This window comes from Mastigoproctus giganteus, chromosome 1 (assembly GCF_048544385.1).
Source record: "Mastigoproctus giganteus isolate SK-2022 chromosome 1, ASM4854438v1, whole genome shotgun sequence".
Lineage (NCBI taxonomy): Eukaryota > Metazoa > Arthropoda > Arachnida > Uropygi > Thelyphonidae > Mastigoproctus > Mastigoproctus giganteus.
Genome location: NC_143575.1, coordinates 75,237,395 through 75,254,559, shown reverse-complemented (window position 1 = coordinate 75,254,559; position 17,165 = coordinate 75,237,395). Strand labels below are relative to the sequence as shown.

Here is a 17,165-nt window from a genome sequence, read left to right as displayed (position 1 = left end):
CAGAAACTCTGCTAGCAGGGAAAAGGAGGTGATTATCCATTTGTACAAGGCCATGGTTGTGCTGCATCTTGAGTAATGAAAGGGTGCTCTTACGAAGAAAGGCAAAAGGTCTGCAAATTGCGGCATCTGGAGACTCGGCATCTGCAAGATCTGATTGAGGTATTTAAGGCCTTGGATGGATTGAGTAAGTAAAATATTGATGGCATTCTTCCTCTTGCTGAGACTACACACATAAGTGGGCACAAATTGAAGTTTAGGAAGGATGGCTGTAGCATAGGTGTGTTCAAGTTTTCCTTTAGCTGGCAGATGGTTGATTGCTGTAACATGCTTCCATCTGTTGTTTTGGAAGTGGATGGTTTGAATAAATTCAAAGGAACTAGTAGACAAATTCTTGGAGGCTATGGGTGGGTGAGAGGTGTAGTTTTTTTGGGGTTATGCTATATAAGCTTGCTTTTTTGCATCATTTGCCACTACAACTATTACTATTATCATTGTCCATGGCAAATAATAGTTTTAAAACATGCTATTTATTTGAAGACGATAATTGGAGGAATTTCTAAATGGCTCTTCAATCAGAGCCATAGCCAATCTCAGGTGGAGGGAGTACGATTCCACCATGAATTATTCTTGTCTCTCAGCCTGCATGACATGCTTATCAACAGGTGAATGCACACTTGAATAAACATGTTGTGCAATTGTGTGATATGAACTAAAGTTGCTGCTGCGCCATAAAAACCTGCAAGAACTACAATTACTACTATTATACAATTAGGAACCACAGTTTTCTCCCAATCCTAAAACTTCCTTTCCAACTCAACTATGAGCTGTAGCACCAACCAAAACATCACTATATTTATTATACATTGTAGAAATCAGTACACATTCAGAATTTGTATAAGGGATGAATATCTGAACATATTACATGGGAGCCAGAAAACCTGACCAGGTACTCTGCCACTTCATAACAGATCCTCCCTTTGCATATGGATTGCAGTGTAGAAAGTGGATTGCTCGTGCAGCTTCTGTTTATCAGTGTAAAATTAAGCATGTCCTGATTCGTAGTTAGTAAACAGAAACAAGAGCAAAACTGATATCAAAGAAAATTCGTTTTTACACACACACACACACACCCCAACAAATTACAAGGGGGGGGGGACCTCAGATGCCAGACAATGAAATATCTTTGCTTATAGAAGTAATGCCATCCCCTCTGAATGGTTAACTATGGGGGTCAGTGAGCCTTCCATAAATGGTAAGGAGATCTCAGGCAGTGGCAAACATTCCTATATAATTGCTTTATATAGAATTTTTTGTATTGTTAGTTGTGCAGAGAGAGCGAGAGAGAGAGATATAGATAGATTGATTATTAAAAGATAAATAACATGTTATTTAAAACTTTTATAGCCTTTATTAATAAAAAAAATATATGTATTTTGTGTGTACATATGTTATATTTCTTTCTAGGGTGCTATACTAATTTCAATAGTGTTTCTTACTTTCCATTACTGGGAATCATTAGGAACAGCACTGAAACTTCTGTTGTATGTTGGGGCTTCTATATCTGGTGCTATTTTGGGTAGTCTTTTCTTTTTCTATACAGGAGAAGAATATAATGTGAAAAAAAGAACACTGACAGATCAAATATCGTTCCAGGTTAGTCAAATGTGCATGTATACAACATTTGAAAAATTGGGGCAATTTAGACTAGTGTTTTCAAGTTTATTTTTGAGTAATAGAACACTTCGAAATGGATAAGGAATTGGCAGAACACCTTTAATATAAACTTTGTTTTGTTCATTAACTGTCAGTATGAAAAATCATTTTCTTCATGACTGGTAAAAAAAAATAATTCAAATTAATTACATCACAAAATATTATATTTTAGTATAAATATATTGAGTACATTTCCTTTTTATTTTAAAGTTTGCATCATAATATTGAAATGTAGACAAGTGTTAATTTTTGGTGGAACATAACATGAAACATCTGGGGACAATGCCCGTTGAACTCTGGTTGATAAACGGCGAACCAAATCCTGAGCACCAGCAGTTCACTGGCTCTTTAGGAGTTGTGTTATTCTTCCATATACAGCTATAGATATATCTGTATGTAGTGCAGATGCTTCTCTCCCTGTATACCAGTCCGGTTCCCATTTGAAAATCTAATATGCTGTAGCATTGCTGCTTGGATCAGAGTAGTATCTTTTAAGTTTTGTGCGGATAATTTTTGTTAGTCAGCTGGTCTCTGGCAATGAAATCCTCTGCTTACACCACATGTTAGTGTTTAAAGTTTAAGTTATTGCTGTCTGATAATGTTTGGAGTAGGTAACTTAGGTGTAAAGCAGTGTAAGAAAAGGTCAAGGTCTTATCCCCATACCCAACAGTGGAAAGGCCAAGTCTCTGTATGACAGCCATATATTTTATGGTTGTAGATGATTTTTTTTTGCATTTGTAGTAACCACAACCATCCTGCTTGTTTAAATGCCCGAAGAGGCACAACAATGTTGGAACTTCAGAGGAGATTTCAAACTTTTCCTTTCTTCCTTATAATTTCTACCTGTGAGCATCAAGATTATGTCCAAAATTTATTGCATTTTATGCAAATTCAAAATGCAAAACTGTTTTGTGCAAAACAAATTCATAAATTAGATGGTAGTAGATTGCACCAATCCTAATGGTAATAGGCTAGGAGACAAATCAGCCAGAATGTAATATCATTGCAGAGGAATAAGCAGACACATATCTAATAAAATTACCATATGTATGGTGCACTATGGCCATAGATGCTGGTGCCAAATAAATCCCCAACCAACCAACCAACCTAATAAAATTAAGTATGTCTGAGTCAAATGTCAGGAATCAATGATACATTTAATTTTTTTTAAATGGGAAAATATTTAAGGTTTTTCCTTTTTCTTTTCAATGACATGGATTTGACTAAAGATGAATGAGTGGAATTGATTCTTCTGTGTGGACATGTAGAGGCAGTATGGATGAATTCCATACAGTGTGACATTTTGAGTGTGCACCAATAACACAATCAGTGGTTTGCAAACTATTGCAGTTATTCAAGAAAATAGGTTCTGTGGCTGACAAGCCCTATACTGGTGGACAATGGTTAGTGATGAAAAACAGAAAAGCAACAGTTGCCCTTACTAAGATTGCCCTCAGGAATTCATTAAACAGATGGCAGCAGAGGCTGGTCTTTCTCAAGGAAATGCATGTCACATTCTGGTAAGGAACAATGTGCGATTATACCATATGGAAATTTTGTTTGGGCTAACTGAAGATGGCCCTGACAAGAGGGTTAAGTTTTCTGAATTGGCCTGTATCATGGCTAATGAGGAGCCTACCATCCTAGAATGTATCCACTTTAGTGATAAGATGTTTCACCTAATTGACACCTGCAACAAACAAACATGCCACTGGTGAGCCACCACCAATCCACATCGGATTAATGGGATATGAGAGCAAGGCTTGCTAAAAGTTGTGGTGGGGTGTGGGAGTTGAAAAGACAGGTTAATAGGCCATATATTTTTGAGTTGACTGGTGACGGAAAGTGTTGTACTTCACCATCTGGGAGACGTTTTGGAGTTGGAACTTGCAGTGTTATAGATTGGTCCCAGGACTGTGTAGTTCCAACAAGATGACGGTGTGCCTCTGCATTATTACTGGCTTTATGGGCATTTCCCTAAAGTTCCACAACAAATTCCAATTTGTTGTAGAGGAACCATCAAGTGGCCATCCAGTCCCTGGATCTGATCTCCTTGGATTCCTTTTTTTTTTGTAGGGGTCTGTGAAGTCTTGGGCATACAACAGCAAGCCCACTAATCTCCAGGAACTGTGATAATGCATTGTGGATTGTTACAGGACTGACTGTGGCCATGCCACAGAATATCCAGCAGGAGTGGCTTAACCATTTGAACCTTTGTGTGGTGCAAGAAGATGGTCATGTTGATCATCTTTAAATTACATGCCTGTATCACTGATTCCAGATATTTGGCTTGTGCTGTAAGTATGTATTTGCTTATTCTTCATGTTATTATTTTTACCTTTGAAAACTCCACAGTCCATTTTATAAAATTCAAACAGCTATAGTTCCATAGTTATTAAGAATTGGACACATGCTCATATAAATTTTTTTAATTTTTTTCAAATCTTGAATCAGTCCTAAAATAATAGTCTACATGTTATTAAACACCCTGTTTGTTTGTTTGTCAGTCTTGTAGCATGTATTGTATCAACCTTACGATGATCCCTTCTTTTGTTGTTGCTTTTTCCTTCCAGTAGTAATTTTCACAGTCTACTTAGCCAGGTTTCTGTGATTCCATATAATGAAATGAAGGCTGTTTGTTTTTGCTGGAAACTAAATTGCTTTCGAGAACTGGCCTCCTTTTCAAAGTTAGTGTTTGACTGAAACTTTTTTGATCTTTTGCTGTTGATAAATACCTTTTCGTCTTTTATATATGGAATTTATATTTTGAATATATATATATACACAGTTGATTCCGGCTATTTGGAACACATCGGGACTAGTGCATTTTGGCCCGATTAAGTGGCTGCCCCAAATATGCGAAGTTTCATGTAAATAGTTAAAAATACAGTGGACCCCCTCTTTACATTTGGTTTCCTGTACAATCAAATCACGTTACGATGGACTCACCATAGTAAAGTACCATTCACTATATGATATGTAGTAAGCTCCGGTCATTGGGATCACGTTTATGAATTGAATTTTAATTCTATTAAACAGCAATTCTAATTAGTGAAAATAGGAGGAATATTATCCACAGGCTATAAAAGTAAAGCTGTATTAAGCACAGATTTACCCTTTATTATCTTATCAATTAAAAAATTAAATGATACATGAAAATCGGAAGAATATATGTGATAATCGGAATAATTAATATGTACTGTAATATGTACCTACTAACTAGTTGACATTTCTGTCACTGACATTTGTGGGTGGGGCTTAAAATTTACAACAGTAAAAAGATAAGCAATCAATAACAAAGAATACGGCACATGCAAATTGCAAGTAACACGATAGTGCAAGTGAGAACGGAGTAACAAATTACGAACCTTTAAAAACAGGAATGAAGAGAAGATTCTGAAAATTAATGTTTTTATATGATTGAAGATTTCATGGAAGTGTAAACACATTTCACCATAATAACCCACAGAATTCCAGCTGTCGGTATTATCGCATATTCAATAAGATCGAGTTTGCTATCCGTTTATAATAGATTGCACTAACAGAAAAGCCCAATAAACAGGTGGCTGCTAATTGTTTTATGGCTGTGACCTCCAGAAATCCAACCAAACCACAAGGTACAGAGACAGTCCAGTGCTGCTGTCTCCTGCCCTGATTAAACTTCATGTTGTCCCAATTAAGCAAAGCAAACCCTGACTATTTTCTTTCTCGATTGGGTTCTGTTCTTTAAGATTTGTCCCAAATAAATGGCTTTCCCGATTAACTGGTGGCCCAAATAACCGGAATCCACTATATATTCAAAAATATTTGTTGAGTAACTGTCACCTTTTGTTCTATTGTGTGTATGTGTGTTAATTGAAGAGATATCATGTTACTTTCCCTGTCATTTTTCTATGCTATCTTGGGATGGATGCTACATTCGTTTAATTTGTTCTCACCCAATCATAATTCTATTTTTTATTCTTTCCACTTCCCAGCACATGAGGTCACTTCACCTCAATACCCATATACTCTATCATAACAGCGGGAAAGTCTCTCTTTCTGCTTCACCTACGCAGAATGTTGGTTTACACCTCACAGCTCACATTCCAGCATCGGCACAGCACAATAGTAAGTACCACATTGACCCACTGATTTGATTTAATTTATTTGAATTTCTTTTCATTATTTCTTTGAAATTTAGTTAATTTCATTTCATTCTTGCTTCAAAATTTATGTACTTAGATATTATTTTCTTATACATTTCCTTTTTACTTTTTGTTTCCGCCTCTGTAGGGTCAGCCACGAGATATGTGCCAGCTATTATATTCTTTCTCCGCTTTATTTCTTAATTTCTAAACTCTGTAATTTGCTGTGTACTGAGTATATTTCATGTTAGAAACAGAGGCCTTGCTTTGTTGTTGCATTTCCCTTGGTTTTGGCTTCTGACTCCTGAAGAAAACTCAAAAATCATCGTAATTGCAACACTAAGTACTACACACACATAACATAATTCATAATATTTTCTCTACAGGTACCTACATGCTTCTTTGCTATGGTTTTGACAGATGGCTCCTTAGACTATATTTTACCCCATACTCAAAGTCTGTATTATTATCTATATATATATACAACAGTACTTCACTTTTCTCTTCTCTTGTAAAAAGTATATTGCTGTTTTTTCAATGGGTAATTAGTCTATAAAATATCAGTGTAGATACACCATAGTAAACTCATAATGAAAAACTACATAAGTAGTGTAGAGGCATCGATTTAATTGTATCTCATATTGTGACTACCTTCACAACGAGTTACCATATATTGCACTACCTCGAATAAATAATGCTTCACTGATAGAAAAGACTATTGTTACTTATTCTCAGTGGGCACCACCACCCAGACGGCACAGTTTCAAGACTTATTGGCCTATCCTCGGTGGGTGGGCAGGTACCTGGTGTTGCAATCATGCCAACCTAGTTGTGAAGTTATTTATACAATATGAGAGATGTACAAGATAATATTGTGAGAGTGTACAAGATAATACTTATTGAGATATTGTGAGATAATACTTATTGTCATATTGTACAAGATAATACAATCTCATATTGTGAGAGTGTACAAGATAATACTTAAATAAAATATAAATGAAGGCATAATACACATTTTTACACTACTTGTGTAGTTTTCAGATGAAACCCCATGGGCAACTGTGATAATCAGGAACCCTCATATCACGGTCACAAAAATCCCACAATTTTGCACTCTATGGGCAGCATGGTCACCTCCCTGGGAAGTCTTTATGTGGTTGCTCTATACTGCAGGCCAGGGGCAGAAATCGACTATGCGATAACATATCTGGAGAATCTTCAAACTGCACTTAGCGGACACAAGGTTACTGACATCTGCAGGTCCCCCCTCTGGCACAGTACCATGGATGAAAGAAGAGGCTCAACAAATGGGCAAAGGCTCGAGGAGCACCTGGCCAACTCCATATTTGTCGTTAAAAACCAACCCTTCTGCCTCTGACCTTCTGCAACACCTTATGGGAAGTAGAGATTGACATAACGTTAGCCACAAGAAACATAGACACCCACATCACAAATTGGATGGTTAGAAATGCCAGGACGACCTTGGAAAATTAAATTTCAAGCCACATCTAGAATATATTAAACAAACGATAAGAAGATACAAGGCCCTCGTCTCTAGAGTCACTCGCAGGGACTGGGGACTCAGCCGTACTACCCTGCCCCTCTACTAGAAAGCTCTCTTCATCCCTGCCATCACTTATGGCTCCCCTGTCTGGTAGGTGAGGGTGGGACTAGAAGTGAATAAACAGATCCTCGAAACCATTCAGAGGACCATCCTCCTTACTACGACGAGAGCAACTAGAACGACTAGCATGGCTGCCCTCCAAGTCCTGGCAGGGGTTCTCCCCCTGGACCTTGAGGCTACCCACTACGGTGTGCTCTACCATCTTTCCAGAAACATTGGCTACAATGTTTGACATCACTAATGACTGCAACTGTGAGAAGAGAAGAATCACCGACCACCTTGTCCAGATTTGGCAGAGGAGATGGAGCGACACAGAAAAAGATGCATTGACTAGAAGATTCCTTCCCAATGTCACCAAGCTGTACCCTAAGGGGCTAGTGTGGTTTCACCCCAGTCGAAATACCACCTTCCTCCTTACAGGACATGGCCCATTTAAAGCTAAGGCTTCACCAACTTTGCATCATAGATAACACGGACTGCCCCTGTGGCAACCCGGAGTCCTGGAGACACTTAATGTTTGAGTGTGATCTATATGACGACCTACGACTACGCCTAATAACGGCAATCCAATATATACTAGACAACCGAGAACCCAGACTGTTAGACACTCAAGAGGACTACAAGGCACTCAGTCAATATGCCCAGGATCTATTTTCCAGAAGGAAATCAGTGATAGCAATACACCAAAGGCAACCCGACTAGCAGAACTCAAACAAGTATGTGATATGCAAAAAAAACTCGCCATACCACAGAAAGACAAGACTTTAGGGTGATTTGGATGGCCTACTGGCGACCCAAAACCGCACTCCCTTGTACGGCCTTGTTTTTTTTCCTATTTCCTGGGGAGGGGGGAGTAGAGTATTTTCTCTTCTCTTTCTTTTTAAAGTCAAATATAATTATTTGACTTTAAAAAGAAAAACAGTTTAGCCAGAAAAGGTAGTAGTTACAAAGATTTCTATAGCAAGATTGAAAATAGTTTAGCAATTTTGTTGTACTTCATTTAAAAAAAAAATTTTTTAATAACAAATTTTCAAAAAAGTTCTGCTTATCTGTATTTCTTGGTGTTTCTTTACAAATTCGAGTATGCTGATTCTCATTATGACTTTAGTTCTTGCATAACATTAGTGGTTTGCCCAAAAGTGAAAGAAAAGTAAATATGGAGTAATACTCTATCAGATTTATTAACAGCATTTAACTTCTATATAGAATATAGTATTAATCTTTGCTACAAGTAAACTACAAGATAAAAAAAAAAACAAATTAGAAGAAGAAACCCTCTTTTAATTAATCAAAAATTTTTCCTTAAAAATATACATTTGAACGTCTTTGTCTTTTGTGGTCATTGTGATTATTGTGATCATCCTCAGCCAAGAACCTGATAATAGTAGCACACCATAGCTTCATTCCACCTTTGTTACCCCTGCTATTCCACTGGCTGTGTTGCGGTAAAATCTCTCTCTATGCTTTTCATTTGGTCTAAAAATGAAATCCCTTAACTCTGAGAGTTAAGGGAGACCTACTCACTATTATGAATGTGTACTTAATGAAGTGGCTATTCAATGTATATTAGTGACCTTACATTGACTGGAAATTGCATCCATAGTTTTGCTGTTGGTAATACAATGACATTCCACTTTCCAGTAGGATCCATCCAGTTCTAGTTCATCAAAACCTTGCCTTCCATTAACTGCTCCTCTAATGTCCATTGCTAATTCCTTAAATGTTGATCTCTAGTGAGGAGAATACTACTTGATCCTTTATGTTATAGCTCATATTTCTCATAGAAAGAGCTTGCAACTTGTGTGCTCCTCAGTAACACTCATATTTTAAGACAAGATCATATATCTTTACTGGGTATAACCTTGATTGCTGACCTTTCTTGGCATAAGCATATCACTTCCTTTACATTGAATAAACTAGGATTTTTCTTTCTCTGTTAATGTTACTTTTCTTCTGACCAGCTCCTGATTGTAGAAATCTTAAATATTTACTGCTGTGGAATATTGTTCTCTCATCTGAGAGAATGTTCTTAACTTCTAAATGTTCTCTAAAGATTTCAGTCCAACAACAAGAAGTATCTTCCATCTTTAAGTGCTCAAACCCATACATGATACTAAACTATTATAGGTTCCAATGTGTACTATATTTTTAGGCATCATAAAAAAAAATAATCATATTGTATTATTTATTATCAAATTAACTCAATTATTCTTTCTCTTAAGATAAATATTTTATTCTGTATTTTATTGATTTCATTTATAGGAAGAACTTCGCCACACTATTTCAAAGACAAAGAATATAAGGAAACGACAGACGTTAGTTTCACGCAATGTTGATACAGTTATAAATGAGATAATTGACCTGGCAGTAAATGACTTTGTGAGTTGGTGGTATAAAGATCTAGTGACAGAGCATCAATCATTTATAAAGCTTTTGAAGTAAGTGTGAATTTTTTAAAATCTTTCCCTCTTCACTTTATCATTTTTAAGCTTCTATAATACAGCTCTAGAGAGTTGGTAATGTAGTGCTACTATTTATAAACTTTACTACATGATAGGCTGATATCTTAAAAGCAATAAACACACTTCATAAAATTCAAAAGGACATATTTTTAAGCACAAACCAGTATTTAATGACATGATACAAATTTACATATAAGACAGATTGATTGTTCATGTGAGTATATAACAATGCTTCGAAAAATTGACAGCTTAAAACCAAAATTAATGTTCAAAAAACATGTTTAAACCAAATTAGATGTTCAAATTAGTGAAGTTTTGCTACAACTAAATAACAACTGTTTTCCAATATTCATTTAACTGTGTTCACAGCTTCTCTTTTTTTTTTTTTTTTTTGATCTTCCTGATCAAATTATTTCAAAATTTCTGTTCTTTTTCAGGTTTTTCTGGTTGCACTGGTCAACAAATTTAAGCTTCTTTAATTTTTTTTACCAGACTGTTGGCCTTCTGTTTTTTTTCTCATAATCAAGTATGTTCTGCTTATGTATTTTTTAGTGCTTAACACAAATACAACCATAAAATTTGGTTAAAGTGCTATGTTAGAAGGCCAGAATTATAGAGAACTCGTTCCAAGAACACGAGAGTGAATTTGGCCTATTGCTGGTGGTTCCCCAGTCACCAGATCGCAAGCGAATTGAACACCAGTGGGATGAGGTGGAACAAGATCATTGGAGTAGAGACCCACAACCATCCAATTTGCAACAAATGTGGGAAGCAATTCAGTTAACATGGACTGGCATTCCTGCTCTATGTTGACTCAATGTCCATGTTTCTTGGCATAATCTTGTCTGGTTTTTAAGAAAATCTGATATCCTCTCTGGTTTTTAAGAAAATTAACATTTTTGTTTTACTAATTTATTATCATTTAACAAGATTTAACAAAATGTGAATTTTTTTATATGCTTAAAATGTTTTGAAGCTTGTTTTTAAATACTCTTTTTCTATTCAAGAAACAGCCTGGAAAAATCTTCACCCCTGTTTATCACTTCCATAACCCAAAGTTCAGGGAATAAAATTAAGATGCTACCGAAGAAAATGAAGTTTAAAACTCATATTACAATGCATTTCTTTGTATATATGCTGGATTTGGTTAACAAGTTCCTAAGAGTTTATTTAGCTTTGGTTCCACAAGAATTCTTTGCAGAGTATGGATGCTGCTTTTCCCACAAACATTGAGGATGCCATCAAAAGAACTCTCTCTCTTTAGTCTTTGCATTAGTAAATTCACAAAATTTTTATTAAATATTGGAGACTACCCCTTTTTTCCGCTGCTTTTAGGAAGTTTTTCATGAAACCTAATTTGATATCAAGAGGGGAGGGCAATAAAATATTTACAATATGCATTAGCAGTGGCAGATGATGCAAGAAAGCAAACTTATACTACATCGGTAAAAAAAAAAGACACCTCCCATTTTACCTATTCATTCCTCCAATAGTTTCTGAAGTTCTTCCTTGAATTTATTTAGACTGTCAACTTCCACAACAACAGATCGAAGTTTGTTCCAGCAATCAACCACCCACTGGCTAAAGGCAAACTTCCACACATCTGTTTTGCAACCATCCTTCCTCAATTTGAATTTGTGTCCCCTTGTGCGTGGTCTGAACAACAGGAAGAATCCCATCGACATTGAGCTTGCTCAATGCATTCAAAGCCTTAAATGCCTCAATCAGATCACCAATTCGATCCCCTCACCAGTCTCATTGCTGTTCTCTGTACTCGTTCCAGCAGCTCCACATCCTTCCAAAAATGAGGCCTCCAGACCTGTATGCAGTACTTAAGTTGTGGCCTGACCATTGCCTTATACGATGGGATCATCAACTCCTTATCCCTGCTAGCAAAATTCCTGTATATTGTTGACAAAACCATGAGCTGTCCTGGCAGCCTGTTTGCATTGGCTGCCAGGACAATTATCCTGACTGACTGCACAATTATTCCCCAGGTCTTTATCAATTTCCACTACCCTGAGCATAGTACCACACAGTTGGTATGTTACTCTGGGATTACTGTCACTCATATGCAGTACTTTGCATGTATTAAACTGCAGTTGCCATTTCTCAGCCCATCTGCCTAACTTTTCTAGATCTTGTTGCAGAAGCATACTGTCATTAACCACCCTGCCAACCTTTGTATCATCTGCAGACTTGGACATTAAGCCTGATATGCCTTCATCAATATCATTGATGTCCCTGAAGAGTAATGTCCATTGATTAACACTCTATCTTCTCCCAATCAACTAATCCTTTATCCATAGCAGCAACTTACCCTTAATACCACACTGTTCCAATTTATACAGTAGTCTTTTATGTGCAACAGCATCAAAAGCTTTCCCGAAATCCAAGTATATGATATCAAAATTATTTTTGGCATCCAGTTCCTTTGTGACCGCATCATAATAACCAATCAAATTGGTCAAACAAGATTTTCCCTTAACAAAACTTATGCTGTTTGAAGTATAATTGCAGCCCTGCATTACTTCTTTTACCAGTGACTTAATTATTTTCCCTGTAACAGAAATTAAACTAACAAGTTTTTAATTACTTGTCACCCTTTGATTCTCTTTTGGGAATTGCAGATAAATTCGCACATCTCCAGTCCACTAGGACATCCCCTGAATCCAAGGATGCTCTCACAATTATGGCCAAGGATTTGCTTACTTCCTTCGCTGCCTCCCTTAATATAATTGGATAGATTGAATCCACCCCACGTGCCTTTCTTATGTTTAACTTCAACAATTTCTCTTCCACTTTTCTCTCAGTTATTACAAACCCATTTACCTGTTTGTTGGAGTATGGTAAACATCTGGCCTCCCATTCCTTAAATGATTCCTCATGTGTGAATGTAGATGCAAAATATTCATTCAGTTTGTAGGACCTCCATAATTTTTTTATTCTTTGTCAGCATCCTGAGTAGGATCATCAACAGTCGAACCATCGATATCGAGTGGATCAATTTGATTGATCCACTCGATATCGATGCTGTTTTTCTCTGCATCCTTTGCCAAAGATTTCTCATAATCTATTTTTTGCTTGCCTGGCCTCCTTAGTGGCTTAATTACAGACTAGTTTATATTTACCAAAGGCTTCTGTGTTACCTGATAATTTATATTTATCTCATGGACTTTTCTTCTATGCCACGAGTTCCATTAATTCATCGGACATCCATATAGGCCTATACTTTGAGGAGTATTTCTTAGATGGTATGAAAAGTCTAGTATGAAAAGTATGAAAAGTCTTCTATGATTAATTACTTGAATGCTTCTCATTTAGAATTTTCTGATGGTAACATCATCAGTTGGTCCCACTGTATAGAATTTAAAAACTGTCTGAGACCACTGTAGTCATCTTTGCAAAAGCAAAAACTCTTCCCTCTACCTTTGATGGTAGTTACATCTTTAATAAAATCCCAAATAAATACACTGTGATCACTGCCACCTAGTGGTTCTTTTATATGCAGATTCTTAATGCTTGAGTAATCAGATCAAGGGTATTACTCCCTCTTGTTGTCTCTCTAACGTGCTTCTTTAGAAAACAGTCATCCAATAAATCCACAAAAGTCTTGCTAGTCTGTGAGTGACCAACCCACAAGTTCCTGTCAATATCTGGAAAGTTAAAATCCCCCATTATAAGACATTCTGATTTACTGGCCTACTCTATTTCTCTGTACAGCTGTTTGTTCTACTCATCAGAGTCATTAGGCCTATAACACACTCACTCCTGATCTCATTTTTGCTTTCCCAGTGCTTATGTTACACCAGACTGACTCAACGTTGCATTGGCCACTTATGTCAATTGTATTGCCTTAGATTTTATGTACTGCTTAACTAAGAGCATAACCACCCTCCATTTCCTGTCTGTCCTTTCTGTATACATTGTACTCATATTCAGATTTTGCATCCCTTATATCTGAGTGACACCCTGACTCCGAAATCACAAGAATGTCTGCATTTGATGTCTTGACCAGCACTTCAGATTGATCAAATTTATTTACTATACTACTAGCACTGGTATACATGCAAGTATACATGCACATGTCTTATTTTTAGTTACTCTAACACAACCCATGTATTTACTTGTGCCGACCAGGCTAGCCAGGTGAGTAAAGTGCCTGCCTGGCAACCCAAAGGCCGCGGGTTCGAATCCCGCCTCGGGCTTGGATCACAGTAAAATGCAAAAACTTTGGGAGGTGCATTATGGTCACAGAAACTGATGCACCAACAACTAACAAAAAAAAAAAAAAAGTATTTACTTGTTTCATGATGACTCCCAGCAGTTCTTGAAATCCTTAGTACCTTGCTTTCAAGACTGCTGCTCAATCTAATAGAAGCAGTGCAAGAATTACTTTCACTTCTGCCTGCGGTATTGTTAATCTATTAGTCTGGCATCCCCCACGCTAGCAGTTTCTGTCCCACCTAACACTGCCTTAATAGTATCAGCAAATATTCTTGCACCCTTTCTATTTAAGTGTATCTCATCGCTGTAGAAGCAGTCGCTCTCTGTGGCGGATAGAATATATTCTTCTGTCCACGAATATATGCTATTCAAGATTGCCATTCCTTGAAAATATAACAGGAACCCCTTGTTTCGCTGTCCCATTCATAGAAGAAAGTTTAGTGAATCGAGTTCTAAACCCAATAATGGTGAAACCACTTTTAGATCATAACAGATTTTCTAATTATATTTTATGTAATTAATTTTTATTTGAGGAGGATTTCCATATTTTGTTTGGTTTCCTTCAAAATGACAGCATGTTCAATTGGTACAGATGGATTATTTCCATTATACAACTGCACTGCCTTTAAACTTCATTTTTGACAAGTCTTGGCGTTATACTTGCGTATCAGTTTAACAGAGCATCTATTAAACCATCAGTATCACTGCAGAAAGTGAAATCTTTTGTCACAGAAAAACTGTCTTGAATTCTTTTGGCACCTGCATACCCAGATATATTTTTGGAGCAAGTTACATTCTGTAATCTGGAACCCAGGAGTTCATCTTGAGTCTTAGAAAGATTTAAGTCTTGAATTAGGTCTAGTTCAACTTGAGTAATCAAATGAGGTTGACTCTTTTGTGTTGGTATGTACTGTATATTTTTCATCCTTTTTTGGACACTTCAATTTGTTCATCTTTACAAGATGATATGTCTTCATCTAAAGGCCATGTTTGAGGAGGCTTAGAAATTAGAATGTCATCAGAAAGAGCTGTTGGCAGCATTATGAAAGGCAGATTATGAAATGTGTTCTTACTTTTAGAAGAAAAGCCAGCAGTCGATTAAACAAATGTAATAACGCCGACCGGGCTAGCCAGGTAGGTAAAGTGCATGCCTGGCAACCCAAAGGTCGCGGGTTCGATTCCCGCCTTGGGCTTGGATCACAGTAAAATGCAAAAACTTTGGGAGGTGCATTATGGCCATAAAAGCTGATGTGTCAACAACTAACAAGAAAAAAAAAAAAAAAAAATGTAATAACCCTCTGAATGCCCTTTTTGTTCCCACTACATCATTAACACTGCAAATGGAGTAATAATTTTTCTGTTCAACCATCCTCCAAGTGTCAGTAAATAGTGTGAGCAAAAGATGTAGGGAGGGTGACTCCAAGGTTTATTTTGATTTTTATCTTATTTTGCAGCTAATTTCAAGTTGTAAGCATTCTTTATTATGGAAGAAAAGTTTTTATCTTGTTCAATTACTCATTCACTACAAACCTAACAGAAACTGTCAAGTTTATTAACACACTAACACATCATTTCAGTTCTGACCCAATAAATATTTCATTTACAAATGATGAATTATAAAAACACACCAAAACAATTAAATTCTAGTTGTATATTAAATACAAATCATTAATTTTACATGTAGAGTCTAATGTAATACTGTGCCATTTTGCAGCTTAGTGCTATTTATATTATAACGTAACCCACCTGATCATAACATGTTACAGCGTATCATGGTCTGTCACATAATATTAATGATTCTAGGTGGCAAGTGCCACCTAGAATCATTAATAACTTGCGATAATTTAAGCCAACAGGTGTTGCAATCCTCAGAAAAATTAACTTTATTTCCTGCTACACTAGAATCTCGTTAATACAAAGTTCAAAGCACCTAAATTTTCATGTTTTGTAATAATAAGGTTTGCAGCAATGAGGCTGTCAGAACTTCTGATTTTTTTTTTTGTGTGTGTCTATATATAATAATAATAAGAAATAATAACAAAAATAAATAAAATAAAATAAAAACAATAATAAAAGCTTTGTCTAACAGTAATAAGAATAATACATATTTTGTTTATATATATACAGTCAGTCTTCGTATAGCATGATAGTTGTGTTCCTGTAAACCCTAATGCAATATAAACAACAGGCCCTATGGGAAAAATAGGGTTAGGTGCCGACCACCCAAGATTGAACACACATTTGTAACTGAAACATTACCAAACATAATAAATAATTGTAATAAATTACTTACGTATTTTATGTTTTGCTCAAAGCGTTTTGCAATTTCATATTTTTTCTCTATCGACAGAGGCGGACTGACCATAAGCCTTACGAGGAAACCCCGGTGGGCTGGAGGCCAGTGTGACTTTGGCCATAAACGTTAGTATGAGGTCACTACAAATTTTCCCAGATAAGAATTTTTGACCCAGTCTGCCTCTGTTTATCGATATTGCTTTTCTTTTTCTCTCTGAATTTGTAGTATCTTCACCAGCACGCTTCATTTACACACTTTTCTCAAGTATTTTACCCATTTTTAGGGAATAAAACACAATTACAGTATAAAAAGGACAAAAATGAGGAGGCACGCTTGGTACACACAAACAAAGCTGCGCACGTGTAGCAACTGAATAAACAACACCGTAAATGCAGAGACACTATTAACACTTCACTAGCTCACATTTTACTAAAGCACATTTCTGGGGGTTATTACCATAAAACAATAAAAACAATTTCCAGTTGGGTTCCTGCTAGTGAAATCTGTTACAAACAGGTAGTAAACTCGATCTAATTGCATTTGCAATAATACCGATAGCTACAATTGTGTGGGTTTTACGTTATTATGGTGAAATGTGTTTCCCCTTCACCGATATAAAAAAACATAAATACATTTTCAGAATCTTCTCTTCATTCCTATCGTGTTGCGTTCAGTTGGGGTGATTCCGCATTCGACTGGCCATTTCTTGTAAACAC

General features: G+C 36.4%; 1 protein-coding gene across 1 annotated transcript in view; it reads left to right on the top strand.

The window, feature by feature from the left end:
* LOC150090896 (sorting nexin-25-like) overlaps window positions 1-17,165 on the top strand; it is a 325,882-nt gene that overhangs the window by 8,577 nt on the left and 300,140 nt on the right. The window contains exons 2-3 of the mRNA XM_090376672.1: window positions 1,465-1,653; window positions 9,727-9,902. Of these exons, the coding sequence (XP_090232798.1) occupies window positions 1,465-1,653; window positions 9,727-9,902 (365 nt within the window). The remainder of the gene's footprint in view (window positions 1-1,464; window positions 1,654-9,726; window positions 9,903-17,165) is intronic.